At 31.7% G+C, this 19,659-nt stretch overlaps 3 protein-coding genes across 3 annotated transcripts; all 3 read right to left on the bottom strand.

Annotated features, from left to right (window-relative positions):
- Positions 1 to 7,916: 7,916 nt before the first annotated feature.
- LOC130979859 (uncharacterized) lies at positions 7,917 to 11,677 on the bottom strand. Its single transcript, XM_057903403.1, has 9 exons — positions 11,197 to 11,677; positions 10,252 to 11,111; positions 10,055 to 10,165; positions 9,947 to 9,979; positions 9,638 to 9,815; positions 9,362 to 9,543; positions 8,932 to 9,068; positions 8,532 to 8,841; positions 7,917 to 8,449 (listed from the first exon to the last, which is right to left on the bottom strand). Exons 1-8 carry the CDS (start codon positions 11,564 to 11,566, stop codon positions 8,628 to 8,630), a joined length of 2,085 nt encoding a protein of 694 aa, XP_057759386.1. The 5' UTR covers positions 11,567 to 11,677; the 3' UTR covers positions 7,917 to 8,449; positions 8,532 to 8,627.
- A 1,524-nt stretch (positions 11,678 to 13,201) lies between these two features.
- LOC130979587 (phenylcoumaran benzylic ether reductase Pyrc5-like) lies at positions 13,202 to 16,071 on the bottom strand. The gene is made up of 5 exons (XM_057903053.1): positions 15,627 to 16,071; positions 15,411 to 15,545; positions 13,942 to 14,179; positions 13,611 to 13,814; positions 13,202 to 13,508 (listed from the first exon to the last, which is right to left on the bottom strand). Exons 1-5 carry the CDS (start codon positions 15,807 to 15,809, stop codon positions 13,342 to 13,344), a joined length of 927 nt encoding a protein of 308 aa, XP_057759036.1. The 5' UTR covers positions 15,810 to 16,071; the 3' UTR covers positions 13,202 to 13,341.
- Positions 16,072 to 17,797: 1,726 nt separating this feature from the next.
- Positions 17,798 to 19,364, bottom strand: LOC130982974 (isoflavone reductase-like). Its single transcript, XM_057907134.1, has 5 exons — positions 19,078 to 19,364; positions 18,867 to 19,001; positions 18,539 to 18,776; positions 18,249 to 18,452; positions 17,798 to 18,164 (listed from the first exon to the last, which is right to left on the bottom strand). Exons 1-5 carry the CDS (start codon positions 19,291 to 19,293, stop codon positions 18,001 to 18,003), a joined length of 957 nt encoding a protein of 318 aa, XP_057763117.1. The 5' UTR covers positions 19,294 to 19,364; the 3' UTR covers positions 17,798 to 18,000.
- Positions 19,365 to 19,659: the final 295 nt, after the last annotated feature.

Raw genomic sequence — 19,659 nt, 5'->3', positions numbered from 1 at the left:
ATAGTATTTATTATCAAATTAAGATTTTTCTATATGAAAACAAGTTAAAATGAAATTTTCTTTTTAATATGCAACAGGCATAAAAGTCCAAAGACTTAGCTTCTACTTCTCCATAGTTTAAGAATTCATAATTAATCCTTGAAAGTTTAAACTCTTTGTTTTCGGAAAAAACATAAATCACTACTCAAGTACTCATACATAATCGGTGATACGATATTTGCGAAGTTATAAGAACCTGTTTTAAAATTTAGATAAGCTACCGAATTATTTAATTGTATTGTTTCATTGTTTGTTAGAGCTAAGCATTACCGTTGGTGTGGTTGATAGTGTGTAATTACTGATTCATGTGTTCATGGATTAGTTTTTCATCCTAATTATAGATGGTTACTAATGGGAAGTTTTGAGCATTGATATTTGTTTATCTTTCATAACATATAAGATACACTGAAAGGTTTCAGGGGGACTATTGCGTAAGCAGATTACCACGCTGCTCGAACGAATCAATCTGTATACCGGCTGACCTGAAACTCATATGGGTAAAAAGGTATCGAACAAATTACATCACTAAATCAACATATTTTTTTTTAAAACGTTATTCTGATCCTCTTTGGTTTTGCTCAACAGAAACTAGTAGAGACCCGGTGCTCACCTTGCTACATCAATAACTTATTTACCCACCTGGAACGACATCATGAACGAGCTAAGTTGGACGAGATTGAGGCCATAGGATTCGGTTTCCTCCGTCGCGTACCACAATGGCATGTGAAACAAAGCATCATGCTCCAATTAGCCAAGGCTTATGACGTTGACACAGACACGCTCATGGTGGACGCAGGGAACATTCACATTAGTGCCGAACTTATTGGCAGTGTATTCGGCATACCTTCTCATGGTTAGTGTTAGTTATATAGGTTGTAAAAATTTCTCTGAGTGGTTTACTTTATCTGTTTTTGACACTTAGTAATTGGGGCAAAATGTTCCGTTCCTCGCAGGCGAACCAATACCAGAATTGCAGAAGAAAAATCCATCGCATCTTGCAATTAAGGCGGAGTTTCAGAAGAAAACAACAAGCCAACTCCGTGAGTTTGTCTTTGCTTGTCCAATGGAGACTGAGCAACAGAGGATGAGGTTCAGAAGATACTTTATCTTGGTGGTTTTGAAGATGTTTCTGAACCCCACAAGCCAGCAAACTATTTCTCCGTGGCACCTCCCTCCAATATTAGATGTGTCGAACCCTAAAAGGTTTCATTGGCCTTATCACATATTAAAGTGGCTGCGGGATGCGATAAGTAAATTCCAAGATGAGAACAGGGAAACATGCGGCGGGTGCATGTTCGTGCTGCTGGTAATGCAATAAATTAAGTTAATTTGAAGCCAATGTACCACCGTATGTGTAATTCCTAAAATTTATGTTATTTTTCTATAGGTTTTGTACTTTTTTGTCCATTGCATGCATGTCGAGTTCCCGAACCCTGGATTGTTGAGTGGACGACTAATGAGCTTGATAAGAAGGCCGACTACGTCATCTCACAGGTTCAACTTCTACTAATGCATTTTATAAATTCTAGTTGATAAAAGAAATGCAATTGGCGGTCCACATTGAGTGATTGAAATCTTGCTTTTGACCAAATGTTGAACACACAGGGTTGCATAGTAACAAATGTAAGGACCAAGAGAAAGCAGAAGAAACAATGTTCGAGTAAAGCTGTTAACGAGGGGGGGAGGTGTAAAAGGACCCGCAACGGCACTGACGAATCACAATCTACCAAAGGAAAACTTCACCTCATCCAACCTATAGGAAGGCAGAAAAGGTAATTTGCTTTCCTTATGCAAGATCGTTAGCTCAATAAATTGGATCCTTATTTATGTGTGTGATGGTTGATCGTTATCATAGATTTTGCGAAAACAAAATTGTAATTGAGGCTTCATTATGTGGCTGTATGGCTTGTTTTGATAGATGAAGTTCATAAAAGAACGGTTACGAGGGCTAGATTCAATGACCGTGTATTATATTTACATGTTTCTATGTTGAAATCTTGTTTGAATTAGTTGTGTCTTAATTTTATTAAGGTTTTATTTTAGTTGAGTTTGTTACTTAAAGAGGAGGATCTAGGATGCCCAAATTAGGTTCTAACCTGAATTGGATAGATACTTTATGATTAATTTATTTGGATGGCTTTTTATGTATAAAAGAATTGCTTCATGGTGCTGCCTATTTGATTCATTGTGTGAAAGTAGAATTCAGTGATGATTACTGTGTTTGTAATTAAGGATGTTCACTGTAGTTGGCTTTCGGATGTAAAATATAGTGTGGCCATAGATGGTTAGTTTTTATGAACGATTGTGAGGTTGTTATGTTGCCAAAACGCCTGAAAGTTCACATTAGATTTTTCCATGTATTTGTTGTCCCATGTTGAACACAGGGTTGCGTAGTCAACAATTCAATGAAAAGACACAAGAAGCAGCCTTCGAGTAAGGTAGTAAACAAGAAAGGAGGATGTAAAAGGCCCTCCAAGGACACTGAACAATTTCCGTCTAACGAAGGCAGACTACATCTCAGCCAAGATATAACGAGACGGATAAGTTGGTATGCTTTCTGTATCATAGCTCATGTGATAATTTGAATTGGATGTTCACTTTGTTATATTTCTGGGTTTACACCTTAGTACGATTTGGTTGTTCACTTTAGTCGGGTTCTCTTTGTTTGTTAATTTAACTGATGATATGCATGAATTTACATCACAGCAATCCAAGACTGGTACGAGGAGAAAGGTGATTCCCAATAGGAGCCGATGTAGACGAAGCACCAGAAAAGAAATTCCAAAAGAAAGTGTCTCAGGAAGCACTGCTGCACCATTGGTAGTCTCGGAATCTGATGATGATGACCATGTGCCGCTTGCTAGAAGGATGCGGTTATTCCGACAGCACCCTCCGCCACATGATTCAATACAAGAAGATCCAGTGTTCAACAGCACTCATGAAAATCATCAAGCTGGAAAAACTGACCTAAAAAATGGATCTCCACACACACCGCCAGCAGCACCTGTACAGCTCAGTGACTATGATTTTGACCGGTTAGTGGGTTAATAATTACCTCGCATGCATGGTCAACTGCCTATACTCATGATAGTGCACTGCCTTTTTCGGTGAACAAGGGTGAGAGTGCGTCAAGTCAGCCTTGAGCAGAACCCAGTCTTGCACGTCTTTATCAAACTTTACATATATCCTTGCCTTGCACCCAGCAGCTGAAATCGTATTCTTCCGTGTTGGTGCTTTAACACGAGACTCGCGGATCCCATCGCGATTACAGTGTATAGCCTGGTTAATGGGAGCCTTTGTGATCTTGTCAAATGTTGTCGTCCTTATCTTAGTTGCAAATCCAGCTTTCTTTGCATAGGACACATAAAAGTCATGCGCCATCTGTAGCTGAGGAAATCGCATTCCAACTCTTGGTATCTCATCTTCTTGTAGGTTACCATGATCTGGTAACTGTATTTATATTAATCCGAAAGAAAAATTAATTACCATTAGTCTTCAAATAAAACATGAACATTATGACTAAACAAAAGTAAGCTAGACTCCAGTACCTCATCACCAGGCTCCATCTCTTCACTTCCAACATCCATAACATCCGACAACTGCATACCCGATAATTTCAAAACAAACAGAGTAACCAAAAGGAGGAAGATCCTTATCAAAACTCATTTAAATAAAATCTCAAAAACAATCACCGAAAACACATCAACAGCTACAAAATCAAACCATGAGAATTATTTTTTTCATTTCATGTATTATTTAATTAATTTCAACCCTTTAGTTGTTTTTTTTTTAATTCAATGAAAATTATGTAAAATTATTTCTTTTATTTGGGCTATTATTTAAGGGCCTTAATCTATCTTTAGTGGCTTCTTTTTTCACTCCATAAAAAAAAGTCTTTTCCTGTATATTTAGATACACACTCTTTCTTCATGTGCAGGAAGAAAAATATTAAAATTTTAACATTATTTATTCCTATAAGCATGAAAAATATTAAAATAATATGCCGGAAGCATATGAGCATATAACGTTACAAATATGCAGTGAGCATATAAGCATATCATTACATGATTAAAACACTCATATAAGCATATCATGGTTAACATGTTGCAAATACAAATAACATTTCCTTCAATTCAGTAAACAAGTTCAGCCTCTGCATCACACTATAGTTATCTATTTTACATACTTGCATGGTCATCATGTAGATATAATATAAACACACTGTAGATAAAAATAAATTCATATAAGCATCCCAAAAAATTAAATTATGCTATCCCATCATGCATATAGGCACATAAGTCCATAATAGGATGATTAGCAAATGAAGATGCCATTTAACATGATGACAGCATAAATTCACATACAAAAACACGTAAGAAAATATACTTCCTGGATATAATCATATAACCATAAATGATTAATTAATTTCAGCTAATCCTCAATGCATATAATCATACTATTATAAATAAAACAAACATAACTTTAATTACATCTCAACTCATCGATTACAAGTGCATGTTTCAATAAGCATACAATCAAAAAACTCATTTATGGTAGAATTAAACGCGAAATAAACATCCATGGCAGAATTTAAGGATCCTAATTGCTCACCTTGTTTAACTTGTGACCATGCTCTGCGACATTGGCGGCTAAGTTTTCTTGTTCGTTTGATAAATTTTCAGAAACTTCAGAGGCAACACAAACTAACGGTTCAACTATATCAACCTCCATTAATGAATTTTGGCTAGGTGATGTGCATAAATGAGGACCCTCGCTTGCAGCACGTTCTTCTTGCGATTCTGCCATTCTGAAGGAGTGAACACCGGCTGTGTTGTGTGCAGATGAGAGGGCGGCGCTATCGAACGTAGATGAGAGGGCGGCTGCGTTGGAAAGATCCTGCATGGGGCAGCCGTGCTGCGTTGTGTGCAGATGAGAGGGCGGCGCTGTCGATCGTAGATGAGAGGGCAGCTGCGTTGGAACGATCCTGCATGGGGCAGCCGTGTGATCGTTGAGGAGAGTGTTTTAACCTAATTAATTAATTAGAATCTATAATTACTAAATGGTTTTAAATTTCAAATAAGAAATAATACAAAATTAATTGATAACCCATTATTTAATTTAAATTTCATTTAAACCCCCATTGTATGCATTGTACAACTAGTCTATTGTTTCCTCATACTTTTTCTATTATAAATGTTATATTTAGGGAGGTTTTGAAAAATGTTTTGAGGTGATTTTTTGTGATTTTGTTTTCTTTCATGGCATCGATGCAATATGTAATTATCATGGAATGTGATGTAAATTATTTGGTTTAATGTTACGTCATTCATAAGTTATTATATGTGATTCTTTAATTCATGTCCGGGTACTTTCCTAGTATATATATAAAGGAGCTTTTTTTTAGTAGAAGAAGTATAATCCGCACCTTGAAAGATCAGGTAATAAATAAAGATACCCAAAAATATAAGGATCGGTTTGTAAATATTAAATTGTAGTAATTAGAATAAATTTGAATATAAGTTAATTTTATGGTTATAGTTAATATTATTTTTCTTCTAATAACCTTCGTTTTTATACTGGTATTTTTTTGTCTATTATACTGTTCTTTCTTATTATTGTTATAATTATTATTTCACTTATTATTGCTGTTATTGTTTTCGTTAGGATCATTATTATCGTTATTGTTATTATTATAATATCTCTATTAGCATTATTATTGTTATAATTAGTATTAGTATTATTTTGATTATTAAAATTATTATTACTATTATTCTTATTATTATAATTGTTAATGTTATTATCATTATTTTAAGAGTAATTACCTAAATCAATTTTTAAAGATTTTAAAAGTAAATATTTTATTCTCTAAAAAAATTAATACACAGATTAATTTTTAAGGTTTTACTTCGGCAGACAAATTAGTCTCCGTTTATTATTTTTGGCAGAATAATTATCCAGATCAATCTCAAAAAATTTTAAAAGCAGACAATTTAGTCCCCAAAAAAAATTAATATCCAAATTAATTTTCAACGTTTATCTCCGTTAAACATAATATTTTTCATCCAAAAAAAGCAATGCAAAATAAAATTATTATTATTATTATTAATTACACAATAATACTATATCATAATTTTTTGTATGTTTTGGATAAAAATAATGATAAATTTAATCATGAGTATATATATATATATATAGTCACTCAATAATAATAATAATAATAATAATAATAATAATAATAATAATAATAATAATAATATTTAATAAAATTATTAGAAATTATTTTATAAGAAATTCAAGGTTGAAATTATTTCATATTTTTGTATTTAATATAATCAAAAGATGTCCTATTTTAAAAAACATATTTGTATTAAAAGATGTCCTATTAATTTGGATTTCGTAGCATCATTATTGAATTTGGATTTTCTAAATTTTGAATTTTAACTTTAGAGGGTAAAGTGTGATCTCTCACCCTTAAATAATTTTTGAATTTTAACTTTAGAGGGTAAAGTGTAATCTCTCACCCTTAAATAATTTTTTTCTCATATTTTTTCTTGATCACACCTATGAAATAAATGGTGAGAGATCACACTTTATTCTCTAAAATGAAAATTTAAAATTTAGAGGATCCAAATTTATCATTATTCATCTTACTTGTTTCTAATGAAAAGAGTGTATTAATATGATAATGTTATGGTCCACATGCACAAAGTTAAGTTAATAATAATAAAGGTCGGCAGATAGTAAAAGTAAAATGGGCATGCAGGGGACTTTATGTCTGACAGAAAAAATGTTAAAGATTGATCTGTGTATTAATTTTTTTTAGGACTAAAATGTCCGTTTTTAAAATTTTTGAGGACTGATTTGGGTAATTATTCTGTCAAAAATTGAATTGAGAATTGATTTGTCTGTCGGAGTAAAATCTTAGGAATTGATCTGTATATTAATTTTTCTTGAAAAATAAAATGTTCATTTTTAAAATTCTCAAAAACTGATTTAGGTAATTACTCTAATAATAATAATAATAATAATAATAATAATAATAATAATAATAATAATAATAATAATAATAATAATAATACCTAACAAGAATGACTCTAATAACATTAGGTTGTAGGCCTAATAATATTAGTGTGTACCAAAAATATTTTATGTGTTATTTTATTTTCTTAAATGTGTTATATATGTAAAATAATAAATAATTAATTTAATTATTAATTATAATATTAATATTTTTATTTTGTTGAAGAATAAAGTCACTTACTTCTCGTGCATAGAGCATCAATGTGTATTTTAGTCTGTTATTTTATTTCATTTTAGTTAAATAATAATGTAAAAAAATAAAAAAAAATAAATTTTTATTAGTAAAAAAAAGATATGTAACAATAGAAAAAAGATGTGCTTTGTTTTAACAAAAAAAAGTGATAATAATAATAATAATAATAATAATAATAATAATAATAATAATAATAATATATGAAAACAAAAATGTGTACAAGTTTTTATTTTATTTTACCATAAAAAAATAAAAATTTTATAAGAGAAAAAATAACTGAAGCAGAAAATCACACAGGCAATAATATGAAATTGTTCAATGTTCATGATGTTGACCAATAAATTAAGAAAGAAAAAATGAGTTGTGTATTCTATGAACTATGTTTGTGTGGGTTATGGGTATGGCCCATGTGATAAAGTCCAACAAAAAAAAATTGTAAACCAATTCATCAAAAAAAAATCAACTATTAAATCATTGGTCTAACCAAATTATGTTATACCAATCTACAAATACATTTAACTTTAGATTAAAAATAGCATTACCAATAATTATTGTACAACAGTCATCCCAACCCTTGATATAGAATCTTTTTACATGGTCTTTTAAACTCTTAATTATTCTTTTTCCATCAAAGACATTCCCTTAAAACATTAAAACATTCTGGACGACTCGATGCAATTCCTTTTGGATTTCATATATGGAACATATCGATCGGGAACTTGCTGCATTAATCAATTAATTAATTAATAATATACCAGATGCTTCACATGGCGGCTAACTCAATTAATTATATGTAATCAACAATATACTGGAACATATTGCGCCTGCATAATAGGCTAATAGCACAACGCGATACTCGATGATAAGTGTTGAATTATTGTATGTGTTAAATAACATAAGATGCAGAAACTGATTTCAATTGATATTCGTGTCTCTGTGTCTCTGTGTATCTGTCTTATCTCAGCAACACTTTCCGTTCTTGTATGCTGAGTGATTCCAGCAGAAACAAGCAAGCATTAGTTACTGCTGATCATATGATTTTCAGCACTCTTAGCTGAACGACATCCATGTTAACCTACACATATTGTTGAGTACCGCAGCTTTTTCTGTATATGCTCATGAACTTGGCCACAAATTCTGCACACAAACACCATGTTACTAAAATATTTGTTATCAGGTAAATCAATGATTAGAAATGTTGTTATCTGATCCTTTTTACCTTCTAACTTTAGTAAAGCTGTTGTTCCGGGTGGCAGTCTTCTTTCCTGTTAATCATATACAATACATATGTATAGTCTTTAATTTGGTTACTAATTTAAAAGAAAGAAAGGAAAATGGCATGGTCATGGAAGGAGAAACTCACATAATAAGCATGCCAATAGTAAACTTCTCTTTTTAAGCTGACCTCAATTCTTTTCAGGAGAATTTCTTGCCGTGAAAATGATGGATCAGCTAGAATCTCTGCAGCTACTTCTATTACCATGTCCTCCCATCCAATTGGAATAGGTTGTTCTTCTGAAAATGGATAGCTACACAGCAGAGTGCACCAATCAGTCTCTGTAGACAAATGTATTAGAAATGCTGATGATAAAAATACTTTTCCTTTTAGGTGTTCTTACTTGTGCGCCTTGCAAGCTTCGAGTGCCATGATAGCTTTCCTCAGGTTTTGCTTTGATTTTATGGCAATCTTTGCGGCAAAATTAAGGGACACATCAATTTCCTCTTTCTTTGCTATATGAATAAGAACTTCAGCAATCTGGCATTGTGTTTGTGTTAGTTACTTCTAATTTGATTGTTCAATACAAATAAAATGGAAGGAGATTTTAACCAATTCCATGAAAGGAATAGTAACAAAAAATTCTTGTAGAAACTAAAAGAACATAAAAGTAGATAGATAATAGTTTGAATTCGATTCAAGTTTAGTTTTTTTGCAGCAAATATAGCAGAGTGTATCATGCATCTTGTCACACTACCTTGCTACAGTATCTATGCATATAAGTAATCAAATCCAAGATTAATTTTTCTATCTTTTCATTGTTTAATGCTTACTTGGTGAGTTTGAGGTGCATCAACTTTGATAATTTTAAAACGGTTTTTAACAGGCTCAACAATGGCTGCATCATCTTCACAGCAGAGAACTAGTTTACATATATCCGAATACCGGTCTATAATCCATTTAATCATGTGCTGGATGTTCTCCACTGCTTTATCAACGCCATAAAGAAGTATTACTGAAATCAAGAGAATCAAACCTTTTTAGCTACACTCACATTAAAGGATGAATCCTTTTAAGATTTCATACATACATGCATTCGGACAACAAACCTTTATAATCAGGCTTGAAATTAACATTACTGACTTCGGGTGTCATTGCATATATATTGCTAATTTCTTTGATTAATCCCAGCAAAGCATATTTAGCATTTGGTTCCATGCTTACATTGAGCTCCATGTGATGTGCACTAGATGCTATTGAAACACATACTTTGATAGGCCTCTTGTCCTGTTAAAGCAGTTTATTGCCATTAGAACATAGCAATGGACTGAAACTCCATCATTTTGGACCAAGGACCAAGACTGCTTTTCACTTATCAGTCATCAGATTATATAGCTAAAGTGTTTAGAAATTTTTACCTGAATAGGGAAGCTCCTTAACTCATGGGACATCTGCAAAAAGGGTCTGATAAGGTTAGCTTAAGAATGCAAATATATGTATAAGGAAAACTATGGGAAGAAACTTACATTGCAGCATGCATCACCATATATTTCGCGTAGAAGAGCCATTGCTAGTTCTCTTTTCCCAGAACCGGAGGGTCCTTTGAGCAGAATATGAGGGCAAGAGCCCTGAGAAACCTTAAATCCAAAGTAGTGTCAAAGTCAGAAACTATACAAAAAAGGGCAACTGAAAAGTAACTATTTATGAGTGGCTGGAAACTTACTAATTCCTTGAGAAGTTGAGCTTCTTGTTTGTTGCAAATGAAGCCATTAAGTGAAGCAGGTTGGTGCTTATCAGCCCAGAATTGTGGGAGGCTTTCCACCACAATAGCCCTGCCAATGAAAGAAGTCTCAATTGGCCTTTTACGCTCCGGCGATTTCATCGATGTCCTGCAGTTTCCTGTCCTCATGCAAGCAAACCATGATGCATCCTTCTGGCTCTTCTTCCTGTTGGCTGTGAATTTCCTCATGCTATCAGTTGTCTTCACACTACCATCGCTCGTCATACTGCTACCGCCCTTTCTGCTTGTAACAGCTGAACTTGATCGAGACACACCGGATGAGGCGATTCCTCGGATGTTCATGCCATTTCCGTTGCTTTCATCCTCAACGGAAGAAGCAGGGAGACCTCTAATGTGGGGACTCATGGCGGTTCCTGCAGGACTTGGACTATAATATCCATATTGTTGAAGTTTTTGGGGCAACAGCGAAGGTTTCTTGCCTTGCAAGGCACTGCTTTCTCGTGAGAAGAAAAGATCACCCGGTTGAATAGACTCAGTGGTGGAAGTCATTGACTCATCCAAAGTGCTAGGGTCATTGGATAGTTTCACCTCTGCTATGATTTCATTGATCTCTGCCACTGAAGGTGCATTGAGAACCATGCCTCTGGCCATTGGAGACGTAGTTCTTCTCTGCTGTTCCCTCAACCTTGGTGCTGTCACTGATCTTTTATAGTTTGACTTATCAACCACTCTTTCCACTTCAACATGACCTGAAGAACCGTGATGCTTTCTGCTGTAAGGAGACACGGTTCTCCCAACATCTGGTTTTGGCAAAGGGCTTATATTTCTCCTTGTGTTCAAACCTATGTTGCACAAATACGAAAGAGTAATAAATACAATATATTATGATAGCAAAACAAATTTAAGAAGCTTGTCATAAGCATACACCTCTTATGGGTGATGGTGGGGGACCATGATCATCAGTATCATCGCCATCATCATCGCCAGCTACTCGAAGCTTAAAGGGTGACTTGCTATGGTGTTGTCTTCTCCGAGGTTGGCTTGGAACAGAAGCTATTGTTGTGGTGGCTGATGAGGTTTCAGTTTCGAACTTGGAATGGTTGTATTGGTGCCTCCTGTGTAGTGCCAATGGACTCTTGGCAATTAGAGTGAAAGCTTTTGCATCTTCAGAATCCAAAGCAATGTTCTTTCTTTCTCGTTCATGTCTCGGAACCTCTTGCCACTCTGTCTCTGTGTCTGACGGCTCATAACCACTCTTGGTAGAGTGTTTCTGCGATGAAAACCGGTTATTATCCATGGTTGAAAAAATAAAGAAAAAGTGTCAACCTCTCAATACAACACTGTCACCACTACAATGAATGGTGTTTATAGTTAGAAAGTGAGAAAGAAACTAAGAAGACAAGTTAGTGGCAATGACAGAGAAGGGTATCAATAAAGAAGAAGGGAATCGGGAATAGAAGCGCGATGGTTTCGAAATGTGACCTTATTGGTGACGGTAATAACAAGTGTGTCGGGATATCAAAACTGTTTGTATTGTATAGTAAGAATTGTTTTTGGATCCAGTAAATCATAGTTTGTTTTATTTTATTTGCAGCAAAACATTCAAGATAGGTTTTCATATCATACAAATTTTTATTATCTAAAAATTTTAAAAAATTACTTATATCAAAAGCAAAACATCTGAAACCATAATTACTCTTATCAAACATATTAATTTTTTGGAATAAAAATCTGTCCAAGTAAAATGTTTGATCTAGAATTGATTGAGGATAATTTAGGTGTTTATTCTTATTTATTATTCATTCTCTTATTTATTATTTATTCTCTTTTTAAAATTAATAAAAATATTATTTATATATTAAAATTAGTTATTAAATTATTTATTATATATTTTTATATAAGTATATATATAATTTAATTTATTTTTAATATATATTTTATATTTTAATATATATTTTGTATTAGTAATAATTTTGACGTATCATAATTGCAAAATTATTTGTGTCACAAGTCACAACGCCAAACAACATAGAACAAAAACTTTTGGTTTGTTTTTCCGAAGCACCTAATAAATGTCGTTGTTTATGATACACATTTAACGCATTAAATTATGTCACTTTGTCCTTTTTATTTTTGAGGAAGTATACGGAACCAATAAAATATATGTATAATGTGTACAATAAAAATTTAGAGATGTTCGATTCAATAAGATATCAGATGTTTATTATTCTAATATCCAGTTATTTTAAATAATGTGAGTGTATTGTGTTTAAAAAATTAGTAATATATATTATTTTAGATGTTTATTTTTTAACTCATATTAACTCAAATAAACAACTTATTATACATACTATACAGATATTTCATTGGCTCCTCGGAGATTCTTTACTTCCTTCTAATCCTTTATGCATGGGTTGCTATTTTGTCCTTTTTCGGTTCTGGCTTCGGGGTAGAGAAATTTCGGATGTTGTTGTTCATGAGCTGCCAACTTCGGTGATGAAAATAAAAATAAGGAAAAGTCTAGAAGGTCAGCAATTTTATTGCATTTTGGTCATCACGTAACCAGCAAAGAAAGATGAGTTATTGGATGAAATTTCACACCAATCTCACACCATCAAATCATCATTGATGGCTAGTTGATGGCTACCAATCACAAATGTTGCTGCCCCTGACATTGCTCTAAAAATAAAAATAAAAAATTCTTAACATGGTTATCAACGTCCAACAATACTCGCGTTTTCAAGAAACTAGCCTAGTGAATTTCACTTGACTAGCATTATTTCTTAGATTAGTTAATAGTTATGCTTTTATCAACTATGTTACTTTTCTTGCTCAAGGTGTCTGGATCGATAACATTGCTCTTCTTTTTGTCTTGGTTTAATGCCACTAATTAACAAATTTAAATGCACAATGAATCCTGAGACGTCAGACGTGAACAACACTCAATTTATGATATGACTTTGTTATAAATAATTAGAACATACAAGAAAAACACATGATAGGCCCCTACAGTAGTTTTATTGCGCTGAGTAGAGTAATTTAAATTTATAGGTATGATGCACTCCATGGATTTCAAACAAACTGATTCAAGTAGGTGTCGACAGTGGTGTATTTCACTTCAGGGTATAATTGAGAAGCTTCCACGCCAAAAGAAGGTTCAATCTCAAAGTTTGTGCAATCTCCCTTAACCAGCGCAGAGTGGGATAATGCCAAGAGAAGGCTCTCAGGAAAAGGTGACTCTGTACAAATGTACAAAGTTAAAAGAACAAGAATGTACTTCAACATCATAATCATATAATGCATGAAACCAAGGAGATTTAATGATGTTGGTTCTTACTAACCTTGGATGTTCTTAAGAATTTGATCCTCAGGGATATATATTTTTTCAAGGGTCTTGCCAATCTTGTTCTCCCACAGCGAAACAATCTCGTTGAATGTCAAAACATTAGCAGGGGGTCTTTGGTACAAGATTTTGTTCAAAGCTCTGGGATCATCCACTGCTTTGACGGTATAAGTCCCTACATCCTCCTCCGCAACATAAACTCCTGAACTAACAAAAAAATGTAAATATTACATATATAATCATTCATGTACTTTCTTCTACCGGTTTAAACTTCTTGGATAAATAATTTCTTGACAACAAATAAATGTGATGAGTAACATTAGTGTTACCTTTGACATTTCCATCTCCCAAAATGGCTACCTTATCTCTGGGAGGAGCTGTGACACCTTGCTGTCCAAGAGTACTTAAGAAGTATCCAGCAAAGGCATTGGAAACAACATAAGTATGGGGAATTCCTTCAGCTTCAATCGCCCTTCTGATTTTCGCTTTTCCCGCAAGAGCACTAGCTGCTGGCTCAACCGCGTTATGACGGTCTACATCCAGCCCAAATTCCGATGGCAAAAACCTCTGAAAATAAAAAAGGAAAATAAAAACGCAAAATGAATGGACCTTACCATCTCCGTTATATTAAGGTGGAAATTCAGGTGTAGTCGACTTCATGTGAAGTTGATACTTTTGAACCATTAGATAATTTGATTGATTTGACTAAATTTTCATCTAACGACTGTCAGATATTAACTTGACTTCACGTGAAGTCAACTTCACCTAAATTTTCACCTTATATTAATATTGTTCATTGTTAATGAATCTAAAAAATTTTAATCCAGGAATAAAATATATATAACATAATAATAAATTAGGTTTAGCTAACATAAGTCTTAAAATACATCACAAGCTTATTATTAGTGGAATGTTCTAATTTTTTTTTATTTAAAATAACTACAAAATAAGTACATTAAAAACTTAAATTTTTTAATTTTTAATAAAAGTATTCTCAATTTATAATTTTAATATATGTCTTTAGGACACAAGATAGATAAATTTAATAATTTTTATAATAAAAATATTATATGTGTACAAAAGTCAGCTATCAAATTATTCACTAATTATTATATATTTGTGTATAAATATATTTATTTAATTTATTTTCAATGTGTATTTTGTATTACAATATGTATTCTATATAGATAGTTATTTTTTATGTACATATAACATAATTATTTTTATAATTATATTTTGTTATTATAAAATATGATTAGTCTTTAATATATATAATAAATTAAAACACTAAAATAGTAATTTAAATAATAATAATATATAATTTAGAATTCTATTTTTTAGGTTTCATATTTTTAAAAAAATTGAATAAATTTTTTTTAACAATACAATCAAAATGTCTTTTATATATATATATATATCACTAAATAATTATTTAAAAATTACTTCTCATACAATCAAAAGCTAACTCTCAGTAATATTTATAGTTAAAATTTTTTTTAATAATTAATATAGTTGTTACAGGAAACACTAAAACTAATTTTAAAAAAGGATAAATAATATCTTTTGAGTTTATTTTAAAAAAAATATCAATCTTATTTAAATATAATTGAAAATTGATCTTTCTAATAAATATCTAATATGATTCTTAAATTGACTATTAAATATCAAAAGATAATTAAAAAATAAAGTCAAATTTTATAATTTAATGAAAATAAATAAATATTATTATCATTCGCTCCTAAAAAAATTTTTAAATTGTAGTAGGGCACCACTACAATGCGTATATAATGCACCTAACCTTGATGTTTCCAGCTTCTTTTATTGCCGATATGATGTTGAGTTGGTCTTCCGTTTGTGCTCCACTTACAGCAGAGATGACAACATCAACTTGCTTCAATGCTTTAACAAGACTTGAATGATCACTTAGATCACCCTATAAAATCAGAAACAAAACAAATCAGAACCATTAAACTTGAAGTTACTTTACTTGCTTGAAAATGATAATAGTACTAACATATAGAAAGGTGACTCCGGAACTCTTGAAGCTTTGAATAAGGTTGGATTTGTGAGGATGAGAGAGGCTGTTCTCTCTGACAAGAACAAACGTGGGGTGTCCGGCTTTTGCGCTTGCATTAACTATGAATTTTCCGATGTATCCAGTGCCTCCCACAACTAAAACTTTGCTTTTCTGTGCCATGGTGAATGCAGCCAAAATGATAGAAATTTGATAGTGATGATGGCCATTTATATGGCTGTGCTTTCCCAGTTCCCAATCCCCACACGGGGCAACAAATTAAAGGCTAATAAAGTTCTTACAGCATAATGAATTTGTTGATTTGTATTACCAAGTGACGTGACGCCATTGCCAATTATATTCGATCACCTCATAATGGTTGATGGTTTTCTCAAACATTGGCATAAGAAATTCTTGGGACTTGTGGGAAATGCTGATTGGTATGTAAGATCTTTTGTTTATTTTTATCACCGATATCTGGAACCTTACATTGGAAAAGTCCAGAGTCCAAACCATACCAGTCGACTTTTCTAACAAGTACAACGTTTATTATGTAATATTTGAATTGAATACTGTAGTATCTTAAACCGATCGTGTTATCATAAATCTGGTATGGACACGAAATACGACATATTAATATACGAATTCTAAAGTTTAATAAAATATAACTATGTATATATATAAAATATAAAATAATTTTTAGATAAATTTTAATATTTTATTAATATTAAAATATAAATTTTTTAAATATTTTATTTTAATTATATAAAATATTTAAAACATTTTTTATTTTAATAAATAATAATATATATTATTTTTAAATTTATTTTAAAGTATCAGACCAATGTTAAAGAGTGTCATATTTAAAATGTTAAATGTGTATAATACGCAACACAACAATTTGACAAAATGTCTATGCAATTACATATGTATTTTTTATATCTTATTATGCAAACATTAGATCCTTGAAAACATAAAGTTAAAAACAATAACTTTTACATCACAATAGATTATAATAAACTAAATATTATTTGAATTATATTACTTAAAATTATTTTTAAATAAAAATTATTAAAATGATATAAATTTAAATAATTATTTTATAAATAAAAGATAATAAAAACTTTGCAAAAAATAATATGTAGGAGAAAATATTAAAAAATATTATAAAAAATAATAAAAGGTAGAATTGGTGATAAGACATAAATTTCTTCAATTAATAGTTTAACATAAAATTTTAGCTTTTAATAAATGTAAGTTAGACTGCAAAACTATGTTTACTTTTAAAAGGAGAAAAAAATAGCCAAATAAGAAAATAAAGTTTTCAAGGAAACAGGTACTCGGTCCCCAATTTTTTTTAAAAAAAATTAATAGTAATAAATTATTAAGTATGATTTAATTTTTTAAAAATTTTATTTAGTATTTAGTTTAATATAAATAAAAGTTTAATCTAACTTAAATATCAATAATTTCTAATATCTAAAAAATAAGTAACAATATTAAAAAAATTTGAAAAGATATTATTACTAATATTTTTAAATAAAATAAAATTTTTTAAATTTCATAAAGTGGATTCTTTTTCTTCTTGTGAACGTCCTTTTTTATTCATTTGGTATTAATTCTCTATGTTTCAATTACTATAACTGAGAGACCTTTTTCAGCTATGAATGTTGTAAATAATAATTCAGAAACAAAATTAAAGATGAATTTCTTTCTAATTGTCTTTTAATTATATTAAAAAAATTGCTGAAAAATTTGACAGATTCTATTATCGATGAATTTTATGATACGAAAAATCGACCACTTCGTTAATAAAAAATACATACATATTTTTTTATTTTAAAATATATTCTCTATTGGTATATTTTTGTAATATATTTTACATTATATAATTTTTTGTATAATTTTTTAATATTATATATATCATTGTCCCATGACAATATTCCTGAATCCGTGTCTGCAAGGAAATTAAAAATGCTTTTAAAACTCCAAGTCCTAACGCTAAACTAAATACACTCATAATAAAAAAATAATAAAGTGACAATGAAGTCCAGGTTCAATTTTAAAATAATTTCTGAAATGCATGACGACCCCTCCTTCACCAAGCAGCAACAGCTAATGAGATTAAAAAACAATGAGTCATAATAGAATGATAAATAAATGAGAGTACGTTGAAAATAACACACATGTTGCTGTTTATCTATAAAATATTTGTTGGATATAAGGTTACATAATGTTGAAGAACAAGATAAGAACTAAAAAAAAATAAGCAGAACAACAATGCTAGTAAAAAGACCCAAGTCCCTCCACTCTTATTGAGCCTTCTCTGAGTACTCTCTAGTGTTTGACAAACATTATTCTCAGACTTTATAGTTTAGACAAATTGATTCAAATATTCATCAACAGTGGTGTATTTCACATCAGGGTAAAGTTCATAAGCTTCTACATCTTTAGCAGGGTCAATCTCATACACTGCATCACCTCTTATCTGCTGTGAATGGTACAACGCCAACAGGTAGTTATTTGGGAAAGATGACACTGCAAAATTATATTCAATATTGGTTAATCTTATTATCCTACCATACAAAGTTTGAATATTAGTGCTAGTTAATTATTACTAACCCTTGATTTGCTCAATAACTTTTTCCTCAGGAACGTAAATCCTCTCAAGGGTCTTGCCAATCTTTTTCTCCCACAATGAAACCACCTCGTTGAAAGTCAAATAATTTTTAGGGAGCCTTATGTGAAAGGCTTTGTTCAAAGTTCTTGAGTCTGCTGCTGCCTTAACTGTATAGGTACCAACATCTGCCTCAGTAATATAAGCACCTGAGACAACCCAAATTAACCATATAATTAGTTACATTATTTAGACTAGGTTAGTTAATGGATGTTACTTTGTTATTGTTTGTTACCTTTGACATTTCCATCTCCTTGAATGTATACTTTATCCCTTGGAGGAACTGTGGTATCAAGCTGTGACAAGTTACGCATGAAATAACCGGTGAAGGCGTGACAGCAGAGGTAAGTGTAGGGGATTCCTGCCTCCTCAACTAATCTTCGGATTTTCGCCTTCTCCTCGAAAACTTCCCTAACGGGTTCTAATGCGTCGTGGCGGTCCACATCAAGCCCAAATTCTGATGGGAAGAACTTCTGAAAACAAGAGCAACAAATTCAGAAAAAACTGAAAAAAGCATGACAGAAAAAATTAAGAAACAAAAATTAGAGAAACTGTATATGCACCTTTACATTTCCAGCTTCCTTGATTGCTGCAATAATCTTCACCTGATCCTCAATGAGTAATCTACCAGCTGCGCAGATCACAACATCAACTTGCTTGATGGCCTTAACCAAACTTGCATGATCATTTATGTCACCCTGCAAGAAACATGACAACACGTTACAAAAATATTAGAAGTCTCACGTCTCTGAAGGATAAAGTTGATCTCTATACCTCGAGCAGGGTAACGCCGGATTTCTGGTAGCTCTCAAGAAGTTGTTCCTTACTTTCGGGGTTAGCGGCGGTGATGAGGGTAGGTTTAGGAATAGCGACAGCGTTCTTCCTGACCAAAGCAAAAGTGGGGTGACCTGCTTTAACACTGGCCCAAACTATGTGCCTTCCAATGGCTCCGGTTGGTCCAAGGACCAAAATCTTGGTTTCCTCCGCCATGGATAAAATTTAAATAAAATAAAATAGTAAGATATATTTGCTAGATGAATTCAAAGTAGTTATTTGTGCAAAGCAATGAATGGACTCTGCTCATTATTTATAGACTTCACTGATAGCTATTTTCAACTCCCAACTTGACTGGTCACTAGTGTGGAAATATAGAAATGAAATTTAGAAATAAAATAAAATAAAACCATTGAAATTTTGGATTTAGTACTGTTTTGCTGAAGTATCTCATACATCACATGAAGAAAACAATGTACTATTTTCTATTTCTCTAACAAGGACTGACTAGGCCGCTTCTCTACTATTCAAACAAAAATAATTGAGTTAAGTGCTCAAGATGTACTATTTAGATAAATTAAT

This window comes from Arachis stenosperma, chromosome 5 (genome assembly GCF_014773155.1).
Source record: "Arachis stenosperma cultivar V10309 chromosome 5, arast.V10309.gnm1.PFL2, whole genome shotgun sequence".
NCBI lineage: Eukaryota > Viridiplantae > Streptophyta > Magnoliopsida > Fabales > Fabaceae > Arachis > Arachis stenosperma.
Note: the sequence above shows the minus strand (reverse complement) of the source record. Positions and strands in the feature narration are given on the sequence as shown.

Bases quoted from the DNA above. Each gene is read 5' to 3' on its own strand.
- LOC130979859 (XM_057903403.1), bottom strand. From the start codon at position 11,566: ATGGATAATAACCGGTTTTCATCGCAGAAACACTCTACCAAGAGTGGT. The intron at 9,544-9,637 runs GTTTGTTGTCCG...TCTTGATTTCAG, and splicing joins TTTCAAGCCTGATTATAAAG to TAATACTTCTTTATGGCGTT. The intron at 8,842-8,931 runs GTAAGAACACCT...TCTGCTGTGTAG, and splicing joins GAAGCTTGCAAGGCGCACAA to CTATCCATTTTCAGAAGAAC.
- LOC130979587 (XM_057903053.1), bottom strand. From the start codon at position 15,809: ATGGCACAGAAAAGCAAAGTTTTAGTTGTGGGAGGCACTGGATACATC. The intron at 15,546-15,626 runs GTTAGTACTATT...CTGATTTTATAG, and splicing joins CCGGAGTCACCTTTCTATAT to GGTGATCTAAGTGATCATTC. The intron at 13,509-13,610 runs GTTAGTAAGAAC...ACATTTGTACAG, and splicing joins AATTCTTAAGAACATCCAAG to AGTCACCTTTTCCTGAGAGC.
- LOC130982974 (XM_057907134.1), bottom strand. From the start codon at position 19,293: ATGGCGGAGGAAACCAAGATTTTGGTCCTTGGACCAACCGGAGCCATT. The intron at 18,777-18,866 runs GTGCATATACAG...TCTTGTTTTCAG, and splicing joins AGGAAGCTGGAAATGTAAAG to AAGTTCTTCCCATCAGAATT. The intron at 18,165-18,248 runs GTTAGTAATAAT...ATAATTTTGCAG, and splicing joins AGTTATTGAGCAAATCAAGG to TGTCATCTTTCCCAAATAAC.